Source organism: Macadamia integrifolia, chromosome 4 (assembly GCF_013358625.1).
Source record: "Macadamia integrifolia cultivar HAES 741 chromosome 4, SCU_Mint_v3, whole genome shotgun sequence".
Classification (NCBI taxonomy): domain Eukaryota; kingdom Viridiplantae; phylum Streptophyta; class Magnoliopsida; order Proteales; family Proteaceae; genus Macadamia; species Macadamia integrifolia.
In genome coordinates, this window is record NC_056560.1 from 19,943,567 (window position 1) to 19,957,955 (window position 14,389).

The following is a 14,389-nucleotide window of genomic DNA, read 5'->3' on the forward strand; positions in this document are numbered from 1 at the left end:
AAGAAAATAGTATAAAAAGATAAAATCATAATTACAGAAGGGTAGTAAGTCTTAGGACTCTCACTCATCTTGGTATCGATTTTATTAGTTTTTTCTCACCCTATGCTTTGGAAGCCAAAAAATAAAAGAAAATAGTATAAAAAGATAAAATCATAATTACACAATTATTTGTTTATGAATTTATCCTCCCATCTGATTCATTTATTTTTCTTTTATTGGCTACCAAACATAGTTTCGATGGATGGAAAAAAACAATATCGATTTAAATTTGGCTCCATTATTTGTTTATGAATTTATCCTCTCATCTAATTCATTTCTTTTTCTTTTGTTGGCTACCAAACATAGTTTCGAAGGGTGGAAAAAATCAATATCGCTTTATTTAAACTTGGCTCCATTATTATCCAATATTCTCAATGCAAGGAGCCAAGGACCTTACCTATTGATTGTTGACCAACTGATTATAAGCCCAACCATTTAATGGCTACTTGAAATTTCTATTTAACCCCCAGTGCCCAAACCATGAAGACTAAAGAGTATAACAATTGGGTATTCACAATCTGGTAATAGAAACTGATAGTAAGGAAATCTATGAGCTAATTCAAGACCCAAGTCGAGCACCGTCTTCAGAGGCTTCATCTATCTTCAAAGATATCATGTTTCTCAAAGCTTGTTTTGTTTCTGTTAGTTTTTCATGTATTCCATTGGGGCTCTTAACTCTGTTGTAAATGTCCTGGCTAGGAAAGTCATGTCTAGCATGTGTATGACAGATTGATCATATTCCATTAATTGGTTTTCTAGACTTTGTGAGTCATAAGCTTTAGGTTGTACACGTGATCTATCTCAATAAACTTTGTTTTCACATAAAAAATAAAAAGAAAAAGAGTATGACAATTAAACAAACCCCCGCCCAACGAATCACTTCCCACACTTTTCTATGGTGATGACCCTTTGTCTAGTGATCTTAGTTGCATAATTCGAAAAGCAAGTTGATTTACCAACCTTTAGAATGTAATACTTATTTTATAGGTGTATTTTTTGGGTTTTGAGAGTGATAGAGTGACTTGTCTCTCATAGATTGGGGTAAGGCGGGTTATTTCCCCTTGTATTTTTATTATCATTATTGATATAATTACAGGGGCTATTTTGGGTCCTAGATAATATTCGGGCTAAAAAATAAAACAAAAAATGCCCCTAGTTTAATATTACATTCTAAGCACTTTTAAGGTCCATCTAAAGCCAAATTATTGGTATTCCCTTGTAGTTCACTTTAGAAACCAATTTTATGCATGACCCTTGTAGAGTTAAACAATATTGTCGGCATTCGCCTAGGGCCCATTTGGCTCGTTGATATCTTGAACCCGATTTACCGATTATAAACTGTACCATGTTCGCCCAATGTAAACTCGGTTAGTTAATCAGGTAGTTATAGTACGTGGGTGAATTTGGTCAAGCCCAGTTATGGGCAACCAACTGACACCCCTAATGTTCACAACAAAGGGTGGAACTAAGGCGCTGTTTGACAACATTTCTACAGTGAACACAAACAAATTTTTCACGTTTATGGAAACATAAATGAATGTTTGGGTGTTTGATAAATTTGATTATTGGATAGATTTATGCACACATTGTTGTTTGATAACATGCTCCACCCTCTCTCTTCCATCACCGCCATGCCCACTCTTCTCACTTTTAAGCTTGAGAATAGTCATGCTTCTCACTTTCGGGCTTTTTTATTGGGCACAAATCCACAATTTGTTGCCTTCACTTGTTTCGTCACAACCATTTCTTGTAACATAAATTTTCATAAATTCTTATTTATATTTCTACAAATAGGTGGAATGAAATGAGATTAACCTCATTTCTCTGTTTCTGAAAACAGGAAAACACAGAATACGGGTTTTTAGAAAACGGTGCCTAAGCCTTTTGTCATATGGGTTGTCACATTGTTTAGTTTTTGGAATTTGATTCCAAAATATATATGTGAGCATTTATATTATATATGTGTTGAATTCGATCAAAGTCTTATATGGATTACCGTCAGTTGTTTGGCAACAGAGTTCTTTGATAGTAATTTTTGTTTCCACAATTGAAAGGTCATTGCCATTGTAGTTGAAGCCTTAGCGTTTTGGTATACCAAAGCTCAATGCTTGTCTTGGCCATATATCGATTTGTTAACATAAGATTCATAATATCCTTCATGTCCATATGTAAAGGAAGTGATGTTTAACATTGGATCCACTTTCCAACAAGGGATATTATCTTAGTAAAATTTAATGACAGATATTGGATAGAACTTCAAGCATTTGATGGCATTTTTTGTAAATTATTTACAAATACATTCAAATTATATTATTTATTAATAGTTATTTTGAAAATATTTTTTCAAACGCTTTTTTGTTCAATCTGCAACCAATATTTTATGTATTTGCTATTTCCATAGATAAAGGTTTTAACAATGTCTTTTACCATAGTCGTAAATCCGTCATGTGCTTTCACAAAAAAAAAAAAAAAAAAAAAAAAAAAATAATATTATTTAAACAGAAGGAATACTTAATGTGAGGGAAAATTGCCTTAGATCTACTTAGGTAAGAAAAATAAATTACAAAACAGATAAGATTGGTTTTTCTTCGTTACAGATATGCTTGTCTTGTAATTATTATTATTATTTTAATCCATTAGAGCTAGAAATTTGTCCCTTTATCTAATTGTTTCTATTAGACGAGCACATCCAACCAAACTCTTCATAGAAATGCAAATTAAATATGAGACCCTTCATCAAAATCAGTAGCCCCAACAATAATGTATAAGGAAGGTTTTTTTACCTGTTTTATCCACCTTTTGCATTTCACGTGAAAATTTGACTTTTTAAAACAGAAAAAAATAAAATAAAAATAATCATGCTATGGCTCATTGGTCTGGACTGAAATTTAACATTGGAATGTCAAGGTGGGTAACATGTCTCCAGAAAGTGGATACCAATTGATAATTTGATACTCTTGATTTGCACCATATCCCAAACCCATTAATTTGAAATTGATAGCCTTTTCTTTTAAGATTTACAAATGATTTAATAAAAAAAAAAGTTAGATATTTAATGCTCCGAAAAAATTTTAAATTTCAAAGATAAAAAATAAAAAAAGGAGAAACAAAGATTTCGTATTGTATGCAATTTGGATGGTGCACCTAATTGTGCCATGTGAAAGATTACTCAAAACATAATTTATACATCCAATGTCATAATTACTGGAAGATCCTTCCACTGCTCCATATGATAGTAAAAACAAATTTCGTGCGAATAATTGATTTTATTTTATTTTGTATGAATCACACACAATTTATTAAAAAACACAATCATGTGGAAAGATTTCCACCCACAAGAAGGAAAAGGGTGTGGGTTAGCCACCAATCATGAGTTATAAACATATAAAAAACTATAGAAACGCAACCTAAAAAGGAGATGCAGAAGGTAATGGAAAAACAAGAACAAACAATACACATAGATTTATGAGGTTCGGTAGGATTGCCTACGTCATCGATGAGACGAGATTCTATTTCACTATCAATGAGGAAAAAATATTGATGTCTGCACCAGTACTTTATAGATTAAACTGTAACAAAACACAAGGCAACATACATTAACAAAAGCTCTAACAGGTCCTCTTCCAACTTGAATTGTAGAAAAAATGTAATGAAATAAAACAAAACAAAATTGAAACATCCAAGATGGAGGAAGATGTCCAATCAAGAGCATCCCCTTGCTTGTTAAGCCCTGAAGTTAATGACATGCAATCAAACAACAATGACCATGCCAGGAAACTGCAAGCTCTAAGCTAGGAGAATCCCACACAGCCTCAGATTGCGGGTATTTGTTTATTTTGAGCAATTTAGTCATTAAATACAATAATTGATGACTGAATTAATCAATTCCACTTGTTTTTCAGAAATTATTCTCTGTGTGCTCTTTCTCTCATCTCTAAACAGAGGGTTAAAATATCTTTACACAAAAAAACGAGACAGACAGACAAGGGAACGCGCAGGCCACGTTCTCATATAAAGTTATTGTTCCCATTATTTTTGCTACGGTTGACTTTTCTTCCAAATTAGAGAAACAAAATAAAAACTAATTTCGATTATTATATGATTCAATTTATTCATAAACCTTTAAGTGGTAATTACCATAGAGTGTCTTTACCAAAAATCAGATAAAAGAAGCATCGATTTTCTATATAATGGCATGGCTGGCCTGAATCAGGATTGCGTATTCTAATGATCCAGGAATTTGGAGAGGGTCCTTGCAATTTGGCGATATTCTTTATCATCTGGCATCAGATCGTCTCTTTTGGGGTGGGTTGGGTCAAAGATCGATTGGTATGATACAATTGTTATGATCCTAGAAGAACCTAATTTCATAAACTGACCTATAAGTTGAGAGACCTAATACCACATCAATCGTTGATACTAAATCGTAATTAGAATCCACATCCTTTGCAGTGAGCAATGAGATGCGATAAATATCAAATGATAGAAAATATCTGAACACATATATAGAAGGACTTCTAACCACCCAAATACTTATTGCACCGATGTAGATGTTGCTAACGATTTCACGCTAGTATGAGACTTCCACTATAGCTGAGGCACAGTGTAGATGATCGAGCTGCCCAACGGCATGAGATTTTTCGAAAGCGTGTGTCACGTTCCTATTGGTGATAATTGCCTATTTTGAATGTCCAGTTCAGCCCACGGACGAATGGTTCAACTAAATTTTTTTTTCGCTTTATTTTTATATGACAATCATGCCCTTGTTTATACCGGAAAATATTTATTTATTTATTTATTTTTGGCCAATTGACCCGAGGCATGTTTGAGACCAGAGCCCGTAGGGGGAGCATTGGAACGGAATTCTTACTCTTCACGTCATCTGAAATCTGAAAATTCGTCTTTCTAGATCTCTAAAATGTTTTTGAGAACTCTCACTCGATCCTTGCGTTTATAATAAATCCTCCAATTTGAGGAATTCAGAATTATAAAAAGGGATTATTCCGAAGAAATGGGTGTTGATACGTTTTGACTTTCAGAGTTTTATTGAGGTTTTTAATTCTTCCTCTCTTCGACCTGATTCTTCCATGGCTTCTCGACCTCAATCGTTCGGTCAAGCGGAAATTAACTGGGACAAGTACGTTTTTTCCCCATTACTTTAGCTTTCTGTGTTTATTGATTCTCTGTTTAACTTATCTGATATTTTGTAGCTCAATTTGGGATTTTTTTTCAATGTCGATTGTGTATATATTTTCCTTTTTCTGGTAATGGTCGACTTTAGATTCTTTGATGATAATGCGTGTGGATGCTTATTGCAACGGCGATTGATTACTCAATGTGAAATCTTCTCTGAACATGGTTGATATTGGTTCAATTAGTTCTTTTTCTTTCTTTTCTTTTCCCTCGACTAAATTTATCATTAAGAAATGAAGGACGCAGAGGTAGCTGTGTGTTCACCTTTAATCATGGATTTCACCTCTGAACATGGTTATCTTAGTGAGTTGGCCATAAATCAAAGCCTTGTAGATGTCTTAGGACTATCTGAACTCATTGAGTCTAGGCTAAGAATGAGATTCTGGGTGTGATAGCAAACTGATGCCGCTCAATTCCTAACATTGGGACTCTTTAGTCTCACATTAAATTTTCACATGATACCTTTGTATTTTGTTGGGATCACACAGTCAAATCAGATATTTGGGTCATGTCTATGTGGTGTTTTCAGTCGGTTTCTGCTTTGAAGGTTAGTTTTTCTAAGAGCTTTTAGTTCCAGTCAGTCATTTTACTGATAGTTATCTACTTGGTTGAAGCCTGCAAGACAATGTGGGCTCTCCCCCTATGGTTTTTCTGGGATTCTATTAGAGGCAGCTTATGAACAGCAAAGTGTGTGGGAACCAATTATCAAGAAATGAAGAAACTAGCGGCAATGAATAGGCTGTACCTGTCTAAAGGGACCAGATAACTCTGATCAAATCCAGCATTCCTATTCAATGTCTGTCTATTTTGAATACCCCACTTTCGGTGTCATTGAGTGACAAAGAGATCCAAAACAATTTTTTGATGGAATGATTGGAAAGAGAACCAAAAGTTCCATGTTCTGGACTAGAAACAAGTTTCCACTGCTATTCCTATTCAATGTCTGTCTATTTTGAATACCCCACTTTCGGTGTCATTGAGTGACAAAGAGATCCAAAACAAATTTTTGATGGAATGATTGGAAAGAGAACCAAAAGTTCCATGTTCTGGACTAGAAACAAGTTTCCACTGCTATTCCTATTCAATGTCTGTCTATTTTGAATACCCCACTTTCGGTGTCATTGAGTGACAAAGAGATCCAAAACAAATTTTTGATGGAATGATTGGAAAGAGAACCAAAAGTTCCATGTTCTGGACTAGAAACAAGTTTCCACTGCTAAAGAGAAAAGTGGACAGTTTTTGAAAAGTTAACCCGTCTTAATACTATACCCTTCTGTCAAAGTGGTTATGTAGGTTCTGTACAGAGCTGAAAAGTTTATATGATTGTTATTGCAGAAAGAAATGGAACAATTAATGTTTGGGAAACAAGAGAAGTCATCAGGATCATTTGGGAGTTTTCTCAGTGAAATCCAGGTGCTCTGGTTTCCCTGCAGGTTCCATTTGTATAAAGGTGTTCCTACCAAAATCCAGTTTTTCTTCCTCTTTGTTCAGTTGCTTTGTTTAGTTTGTTTGATGTTGCAATTATGCAGGTTGAAAAGGATAGGTCAAAAGAACGAGGAACTACATGCAAGTTGCAACACCACTAATAATGCATTTTAGTAAAGCAAGTCAAGAAAAATGCACAATAGAAATTCTTAAGACTATCGCGACAGGAGCAATGTTGAGACAGTCTTATAGGCAAACATTACGCACAGCGTGCCTCTAAACAAGTGTCTAGCTTTGGTGCCACAAAGTACTCATACAAATCAGTGTGGACACTCAAGAAACTCGCAATGAAAGTTTCAAAACAAATTGTACTTGAAGGTGGTTTACTGACCTCTCTGTGGTGCAGATTAAGCAAGACTGTCTTACTGTTTAACTTGCCAGACTTTTGTTTGGGACTAGTATAACATAGTGGGCCTCTATTAATAAATTCTTCTAGCTTCTTTGAAAAAAAAGAGGTAAAAATTAAAAGCCAACATTTGGAGATTGCTTCTATTGTCCATGGTCTTGGAAAAGACCAACCATGCACTTTGCTTCCCTTCAATAAATAAGTTGGGGGGGGGGGTGGCCTGGAGAACCGCACGAATAATAGGGGAGCGGCCCTATGAGTGGGAATCAGAATTTTGCTCCCCTTTATACTTTTTTAGTCTGCTGGAATTCAGGTGGTACAATTGACTGGAAGCATTTTTAGACAGAATCCCAGAATATCAATTGTAAGCTCAAGTTGCTTCAACAAACAGCACATCAATTGAATTTGATTGATTAAATTTAGCATGTGGAACAATATGCAATTAGAACTTGAAAACAGAACTGGAATCAACACAATTTTGAAGAAACAGATTCAAATGACAGTCTATGAATAAACTCAACTCAACAGGCTGATTCCAATTAAATACAATTGGCTTTGTGAAGTCTGTTCCTTCCCTTCAGCTCTATTTAAAGTTGTATTTGTCGACTCAGTTACAGAAGTTAAAGTTGCACTGAAAACTCAAATCTGACTTGTTGGTACGTTAAACAAGTGTCTAAAACACATTTGCAGAGCTTGAAATTGAAAGTAGGAAAGAAAAAGTTTTGAATGGGAAGAAGAATTGGAGAAATAGATAAGTATAAATTTTGAATGGGAATCCTCCTATTCAGCTAAGGAGTCCACCTAACATGGAATTGAGTTCCACTTAATTCAACATAGGAGACCAAGCTGTAATCATGAGACGGTAATTAAAGGCACCCAGCTTTCCACAAAATTCTTATTCCATCCTCCGTAGAAAACGTAAAGTGCAACCACTGATATAAAGACTCTTTAATTAAGTGACTGAACTAAACTCAAGTTACCTATTTGAATTAAACAACTAATTCTATAGCGATTCTTGAATCTGAATTAAATACGAACCAATCTAATCTATTTACAACTCATTAAATAGAAGAACCTGACTGTGATAAGCCATTGACAGATCAACTCCTTAAGGAGTAAAAAATGATTTTTCATAGGGCTTCATGGGACCTACACAATTTCCCTCACTTATGCATAAAATGCCTTCAGTTTTGTCCTCTTTAAGCTAGAAAATGCTCCATGGTGTTAGCTTATCTGGTTCAGATTGAATCTGGTTCTGGCTTTAAATATGAGTCTGCATCTGGAATTTTGGGTTCTCGATCTGCATCATCAGTTGGTAGTTGGAGGGCGTGGTTACCATCATTGGCTAGTAGTCATATGCAGAAAGAGTCCATTGGAGATGCTCTCACATCATTTGGAGAGCTAGACATTTTGCCTGGATCTTTGGGAAGATCTTGTTCTATTGAAAGCTTGATCTGCCAACTGACTAGTAGATGAACTGACTAGGCAATGGGCAATAGGGAATCATGTGTATATCAGCCTTCTCCTCTGATGTAGTTTTGCATCCTATTATCTCCTTGTGTACTTTCTGCATTTGCATCCCTTCTACCGTTGCCTTGCTGGCCATTACATGATAGATCATTATGCATATGAAAACATAAGAGGGGAGGGGGGGGGGGGGAGGGGTGGGTGGGTGGAAGAAGAAATTCTTTTGACCTACAACATACGATTTGGTTCGAGATCAATACTATGGAATTGTTTGAAGCAATAAAGAATGAAAAACACCTTATCAAGTTCAGACAAGGATTGATTATACTTCCTCGTCCACAAAATTCTGAGAATCTTGCTCTCCAGCTGACTTTTATTTTAGTTTTTTCTTACCTTTTATTTCTTGTTCTTATGTTTAGTTTCATTTTTTGTTGCAAGACCGTATGCTCACATATTCCACCCATCCTGCAGGCTCGATAAAACTAAATTTTATGTTGTAGGAGCTGGCCTGTTTACAGGGCTTACAGTGGCACTGTATCCAGTCTCTGTTGTAAAAACAAGGCTACAGGTTGCTTCAAAAGATTCTATTGAGAGAAATGCATTTTCCATTGTCAGAGGCATACTGAAAACAGATGGAATTCCTGGTTTGTACAGAGGGTTTGGTACAGTCATCACTGGTGCAATCCCTGCCAGGATTATCTTTCTTACTGCCCTGGAGACTACAAAAGTGTCTGCCTTCAAGATCGTTGAACCGTTTAAGCTTTCTGAACCATCAGAGGCAGCCATAGCAAATGGGCTTGCTGGGATGACAGCATCAATATTTGCTCAGGCAGTGTTTGTTCCAATAGATTTGGTATGAATATTCTGTTCTTTTATGAACTTTTTCTCCTTTATTGAATTGTGAAATGAAAATTTATGTGGTTTTCAAGCCCATATAAACTATAAGACTTTTTTTCCTTTTCATGTCAATAGAAAATGTAATTCTGGTTAACTTTTTTTGCTTAACTTTTTGATGGTTTTTTATTTATCAAAATAAATCCTTGTTAGGTTAGCCAAAAGTTGATGGTACAAGGATATTCAGGTTATGCAACATATAATGGGGGCCTGGATGTTGCTCGTAAGATTCTAAAAGCTGAAGGAATTCGAGGATTATACAGAGGATTTGGCCTATCAGTTATGACCTATTCGCCATCAAGTGCTGTGTGGTGGGCCAGTTATGGCTCAAGCCAACGCTTCATCTGGAGGTGAGATATGATGATCCATCTGCTATTGAATAGGGACGGTGAACCTAGGCCAACATTCTACATGGCAGGAATAGCAATGATATGAGAATTTGTGCCAGAATTTTGGTCTAGGATCTCCTTTCAAAATGAAATTATGGTTTAGGGCCATTCAGGTGCTCCATATTGGGTGCTCCATACGGTTTAGGATCTCCTTTCAAATTTTTCCCCCTTTCTCTTTTGGGTGTGGGAGAGAGCTTCTTAACTTGTAACTTTAGACATTTCTTATGGTGCACATTTATTTTTTATCGATATCTGAATAAGAAATTTCTTTATTATGGAGGTCCACCCTTGGCATGGTGGTAAAATTCTCTTGCTGTTGATCTTAGGTAATGTAGGACTAAATTGGACACCCAATTAGACCCAAAACTGCAGGAACTTTTAAAACAAAGAACAACCAAAACCAACCCCAACCATGTATCAGAAATTAACTTCAGCGACAACCCGGAAACAGTACCGAACCCACAGAACAGCAACACAGGGATTAAACAAACCAATAGCAGTTTAGAACTAATCCAGAGACTATTAAAGTGCTAACAGTCTTCAGAAATCAAAACAGATATTCAGTAGTACAGCAGGTTATCGATCTCAAGAGAATAACAACAGAGTCCATTCCAACAATGATTCTTAGGACTAAACCAGGAACAGATGGGAGTCCGTTCAGATTTAAGTTAACAGAATATTAAGAATAGCAGTCCAGAAAACATTATTCAAACCAGCAGAACCAGAATGCAGAAAATAGAAACTTCAGTTCACTAAAAGACGAAAATCTGGAGATTTCTAATTTCTTATCAATGGCTGAGTAGAATCAGCCAATATTTGGGTCGATCCTCACTGGTATGGGGAGGAACCTTCAATCAAAAAACTGGACTAATCGGATACTCAGATCTGGTCATTCCAGCAGGGGTGGATGCTCTGTTTTGCAGAATTTTCTGGGCAGCAGAGTGATAGATTTCATACCTGGTTTTGCAGCCCTAATAAGTCTTGAAAGAGATATAAAAACTTAAGAGAATAATACTTGAAGTAGACCTTCTAAACTTCACGCCGTAAGGAGTCAAATGGATCAAACACCAATTCCTTCAGCCTTGATCAAACACAAGACAACTCTTCATGAAGAAGACAATAGCAACAACCATTATTTTTTTATCAAAATCTTTCTTAGATTTTAGGAGCCTCCTCTTCTTTATTTATAATGTTAATGGGGGAGGGAATTACAAAATAGAAGGTTCATCAAAAAGGAAACCAAATATTCTCCTAATACAATAGTTACTAAAAACTGAAATTAGAAACTAGTTGAAAAAGGAAACTAACTACTAATGACTTGACTCAATTAACAACTTGACTCCTAAGGAAACAAATATAACTCAAATCAAGCCCAACTAAAAAGGAAACTAATGGAAAAAAGGAAACTAACTAGTAATCCTGTACTCAATCTTAGACCCCCCCTTTTAGACCCAAAAAAGTGGTCTATTACATTCAAAACACATGGGATCAAAGGCCCAACATGTATGGAACCCAGCCCTAGGCTTATTCCTAATAAAACAAGCATATTTTGGTAATTAATCTGCATCATTAGGGACATGGGATCAAGTCGATCCCACCTCAACTGGGGGTTGGGTGGTGATATGAGATTGGAAGTTCTACGTGCTGTGGTACTATCAAAATTTGGAAAAAAAAATCTTTGTATTCTTTGGAAATAGAAATAAGACTAGAAGTTGTTCCAAAGGGATACTCTGCAATAATCTGAAAGTTCTACTTTTCTTTAGTAACAATTATGCCTATAAAATTAGACAGCAGAAAATCATCCCAAACGTGGAAGAGTTATACAAGAAAAACTGTCCGAGCCCCAAAGCTCCATCTGGTGCTCCATGCCATACCCACTGTTATGTTTCCCAACCCCAACCCCAACCCCAACCCCAACCCCCACCAGTTGAATGACTAATATCATTATCACTAGTTTGATCTAGAGCTAAAACTGGGTAGAGAACATGGGGGACAGTTGATTTTGAGCTTTCTGCACTACCTTAAATGAGGCTGAACACCACTTCAGCGTCTGGGTAGTGAAGTTAGTTAGTTAAGTGTATGGTGTCAGGAGTGTGGTTTGTCCTGGATTATAGGGCTTATATTGATCATATATTTTTCCCTTATAATTTTCTAGTTTCTCTGGTAAATAATATGTTATCGATTCCATGTTGACTATCATAAGAAATGGTCTTAGTCCCTATCAATATAGTAGATTTGTATCTTGAAATGTTTGTGTTTTCCTCCTGGAATTTCAGCAAGATCCTAGGCTATGAGACTGAACAAAATAAGGAACGTGATCCCAGCCTAATGACGATAGTGTTAGTTCAAGCAACAGGAGGAATTTTCGCTGGTGCTGTGGCATCCTGCATCACTACACCATTGGATACCATTAAGACTAGACTACAGGTGTTTTTTTTTTTCCTTTGTACTTTAAAGTTTTATCCTTTTAAAGTCGAGGCTGTTTTGGTCTAAGTAGAAACGTAAATTCTCAGATTCTGTTAATTTTTTTTATCCTCTTCTCTCCATAACCTTAAAGTTTGCAACTTTTTATTAGGACTGATGTGTGGATTAACTGTAAACCCTTTCATTGTACTGATGTCTTGTTTCCATTTGACCTGATTCATCTGAAATCTGGATGCTCATAATGAGCCACACCTCTCTCTCTCTCTCTCTCTCTCATTTGTGTTGTTCAGAATGCAAAGCTATATACATATGTCTAGGCTACCAGTTTCCTGGGATGTGATAAAGATAAATTTCAGGTTAGGTTTTAAATAAATGTCATATTCTCATAAATAAGAGATTTAAATGGATCACCAACCCCAATACTGATGTAGGGGGGATTCCTAGGTGACTAGGTTTCCTACAAGATTAGCTAAGTAGGGTAAACTCAAGGGACTAGGGTTGGACAGGATAAATGAAGCTCAACAAACAAGATTAACATGCAAAATAAAGTGAGACCAATGAACAAAGTAACAAAGAGCAATAATAATCTAGGAAGAAAAACACATGAACTCACTCAAGTGTCAAGGGGGGACATGGGGTAGGGAACATAGCAGCAAACAATATTAGGTTATGACACTAGTCTATTAAGCACCAAAGATAGATAAAAATACCATATTATATGCTCTAAAATCAGTCATACTTGTAATAAGAAAATCAACAGTATCTATGGTAAAACAGTGGTGCAAATAATGGTCAAACAATGGGATAAAAGGGGAGGGTTTTAATGGAAGTTAATGGAGTAAATAATGAGGGGGTAATGGGGGAATGGGAAGGTTCATTCTATACTTACCTTCTGCTCAGATCTGAGAATAAAAGAAAAACAACCCAGATTTTGAAGATGGTGTCCACTAGCAGTCCGATTATTGAAAGGAGATCAGCAACAGCCCAGTTTTTGAAGTAAAGAATAGCAGCAACCCAATGTTGAAGAAAAGATCAGCGGCAGTCCAACATCAAAGGGGAGATCAGCAGAATCAGCAGCAGCAGTTCAAGTTAGTAACCAACAGTAGTTACAGTGAAAAAAAAAAGTAGAAGAATGGGAGGAGGGATGCGAGAGAAGAGAGAACCGAGAGAGAAGAAAGAGAGAAAGGCGAGAAGGAAAGAGGGAGGCCGAGAGTAAGAGAATCGTAAGAGGGGGGGCGACAGCTCTTTGTGCTTTTGATTCAAATTCATCAATTGAAAAATTAGATGGCCAATGGCCTTACATAAGTAGTAAACTAGTTACTAAAAAAAAAAGGAAGGTAAATCCTAGGGAATAATTCTCAGAATAAAGAAGTTTCTAAAAAAAAAAAAAAAGTAGGAAATAAAACAGTTTCCTACTTAATTCAAATACTTAAATAAATAAGATACTATGAGATAAACTACTAAAATAACAAAACCATCAGTGGGGCCCGCGAAATCTGGGGCGATTGGAGAGAGAGAAAGAGACCAGCGATAGTCTCTTTCCTCATTCTCACGGTAGAGTTCGAACTTGAACCGCTAATAATAATGCATGATGTGCTGAGTATAAGGCCTTGATATTCAAACTAGGAAATAATCAGATTAAAGATTGTGGGGGTATTCTAGTGGTTAGAGAAGATGAGATAAAGTTTAAATCACATACGCACTTGTTAATATTGACCATGATACTATGGCGATTGAGGAGGTTTCCTTTCTTATCGGAGTAGTTCTTATCCAACCAAATAAAGTAAAAAAGTAATCGTGAAGATGGCAATGAAGAAAGACAAATATTTTTTGGGCAAACAAGGCTGGTTAATAAAATTTTCCCACATATGCCTAATGGAGGGCCCACTCAAACACTCAATTCTTACACCTAAGAACCTTGTTGCCCAAATTTTCTTGGAAATATCACATAATAGGAAGAGATGCCATTCGATTTCCCTTTTTGGAGAATAGAAAGCAGTCTTCCTTCGTCTTTCTTCTTTTTTCTAATCCTCAAACCACAAAGAAGGTTGGGTCTTCTTTTTTCCTTTGGTTGTATACCTTGATGTCCTCATCAGTTGGGCTGCCCTGGCTGGGTAGCTATCTTTAAAGTAGGCTTAGGTTGTTCTGCTAT

At 36.1% G+C, this 14,389-nt stretch overlaps 1 protein-coding gene across 1 annotated transcript; it reads left to right on the forward strand.

Moving 5' to 3' along the window:
* Positions 1–4,838: 4,838 nt before the first annotated feature.
* Positions 4,839–13,629, forward strand: LOC122075650 (solute carrier family 25 member 44). Its single transcript, XM_042640755.1, has 4 exons — positions 4,839–5,176; positions 9,002–9,383; positions 9,578–9,774; positions 12,090–13,629. The coding sequence occupies exons 1-4, from the start codon at positions 5,127–5,129 to the stop codon at positions 12,304–12,306; spliced, it is 846 nt and encodes a 281-aa protein (XP_042496689.1). The 5' UTR covers positions 4,839–5,126; the 3' UTR covers positions 12,307–13,629.
* Positions 13,630–14,389: the final 760 nt, after the last annotated feature.

Bases quoted from the DNA above. Each gene is read 5' to 3' on its own strand.
- LOC122075650 (XM_042640755.1), top strand. From the start codon at position 5,127: ATGGCTTCTCGACCTCAATCGTTCGGTCAAGCGGAAATTAACTGGGAC. The intron at 5,177-9,001 runs GTACGTTTTTTC...CCCATCCTGCAG, and splicing joins GCGGAAATTAACTGGGACAA to GCTCGATAAAACTAAATTTT. The intron at 9,775-12,089 runs GTGAGATATGAT...CTGGAATTTCAG, and splicing joins AGCCAACGCTTCATCTGGAG to CAAGATCCTAGGCTATGAGA.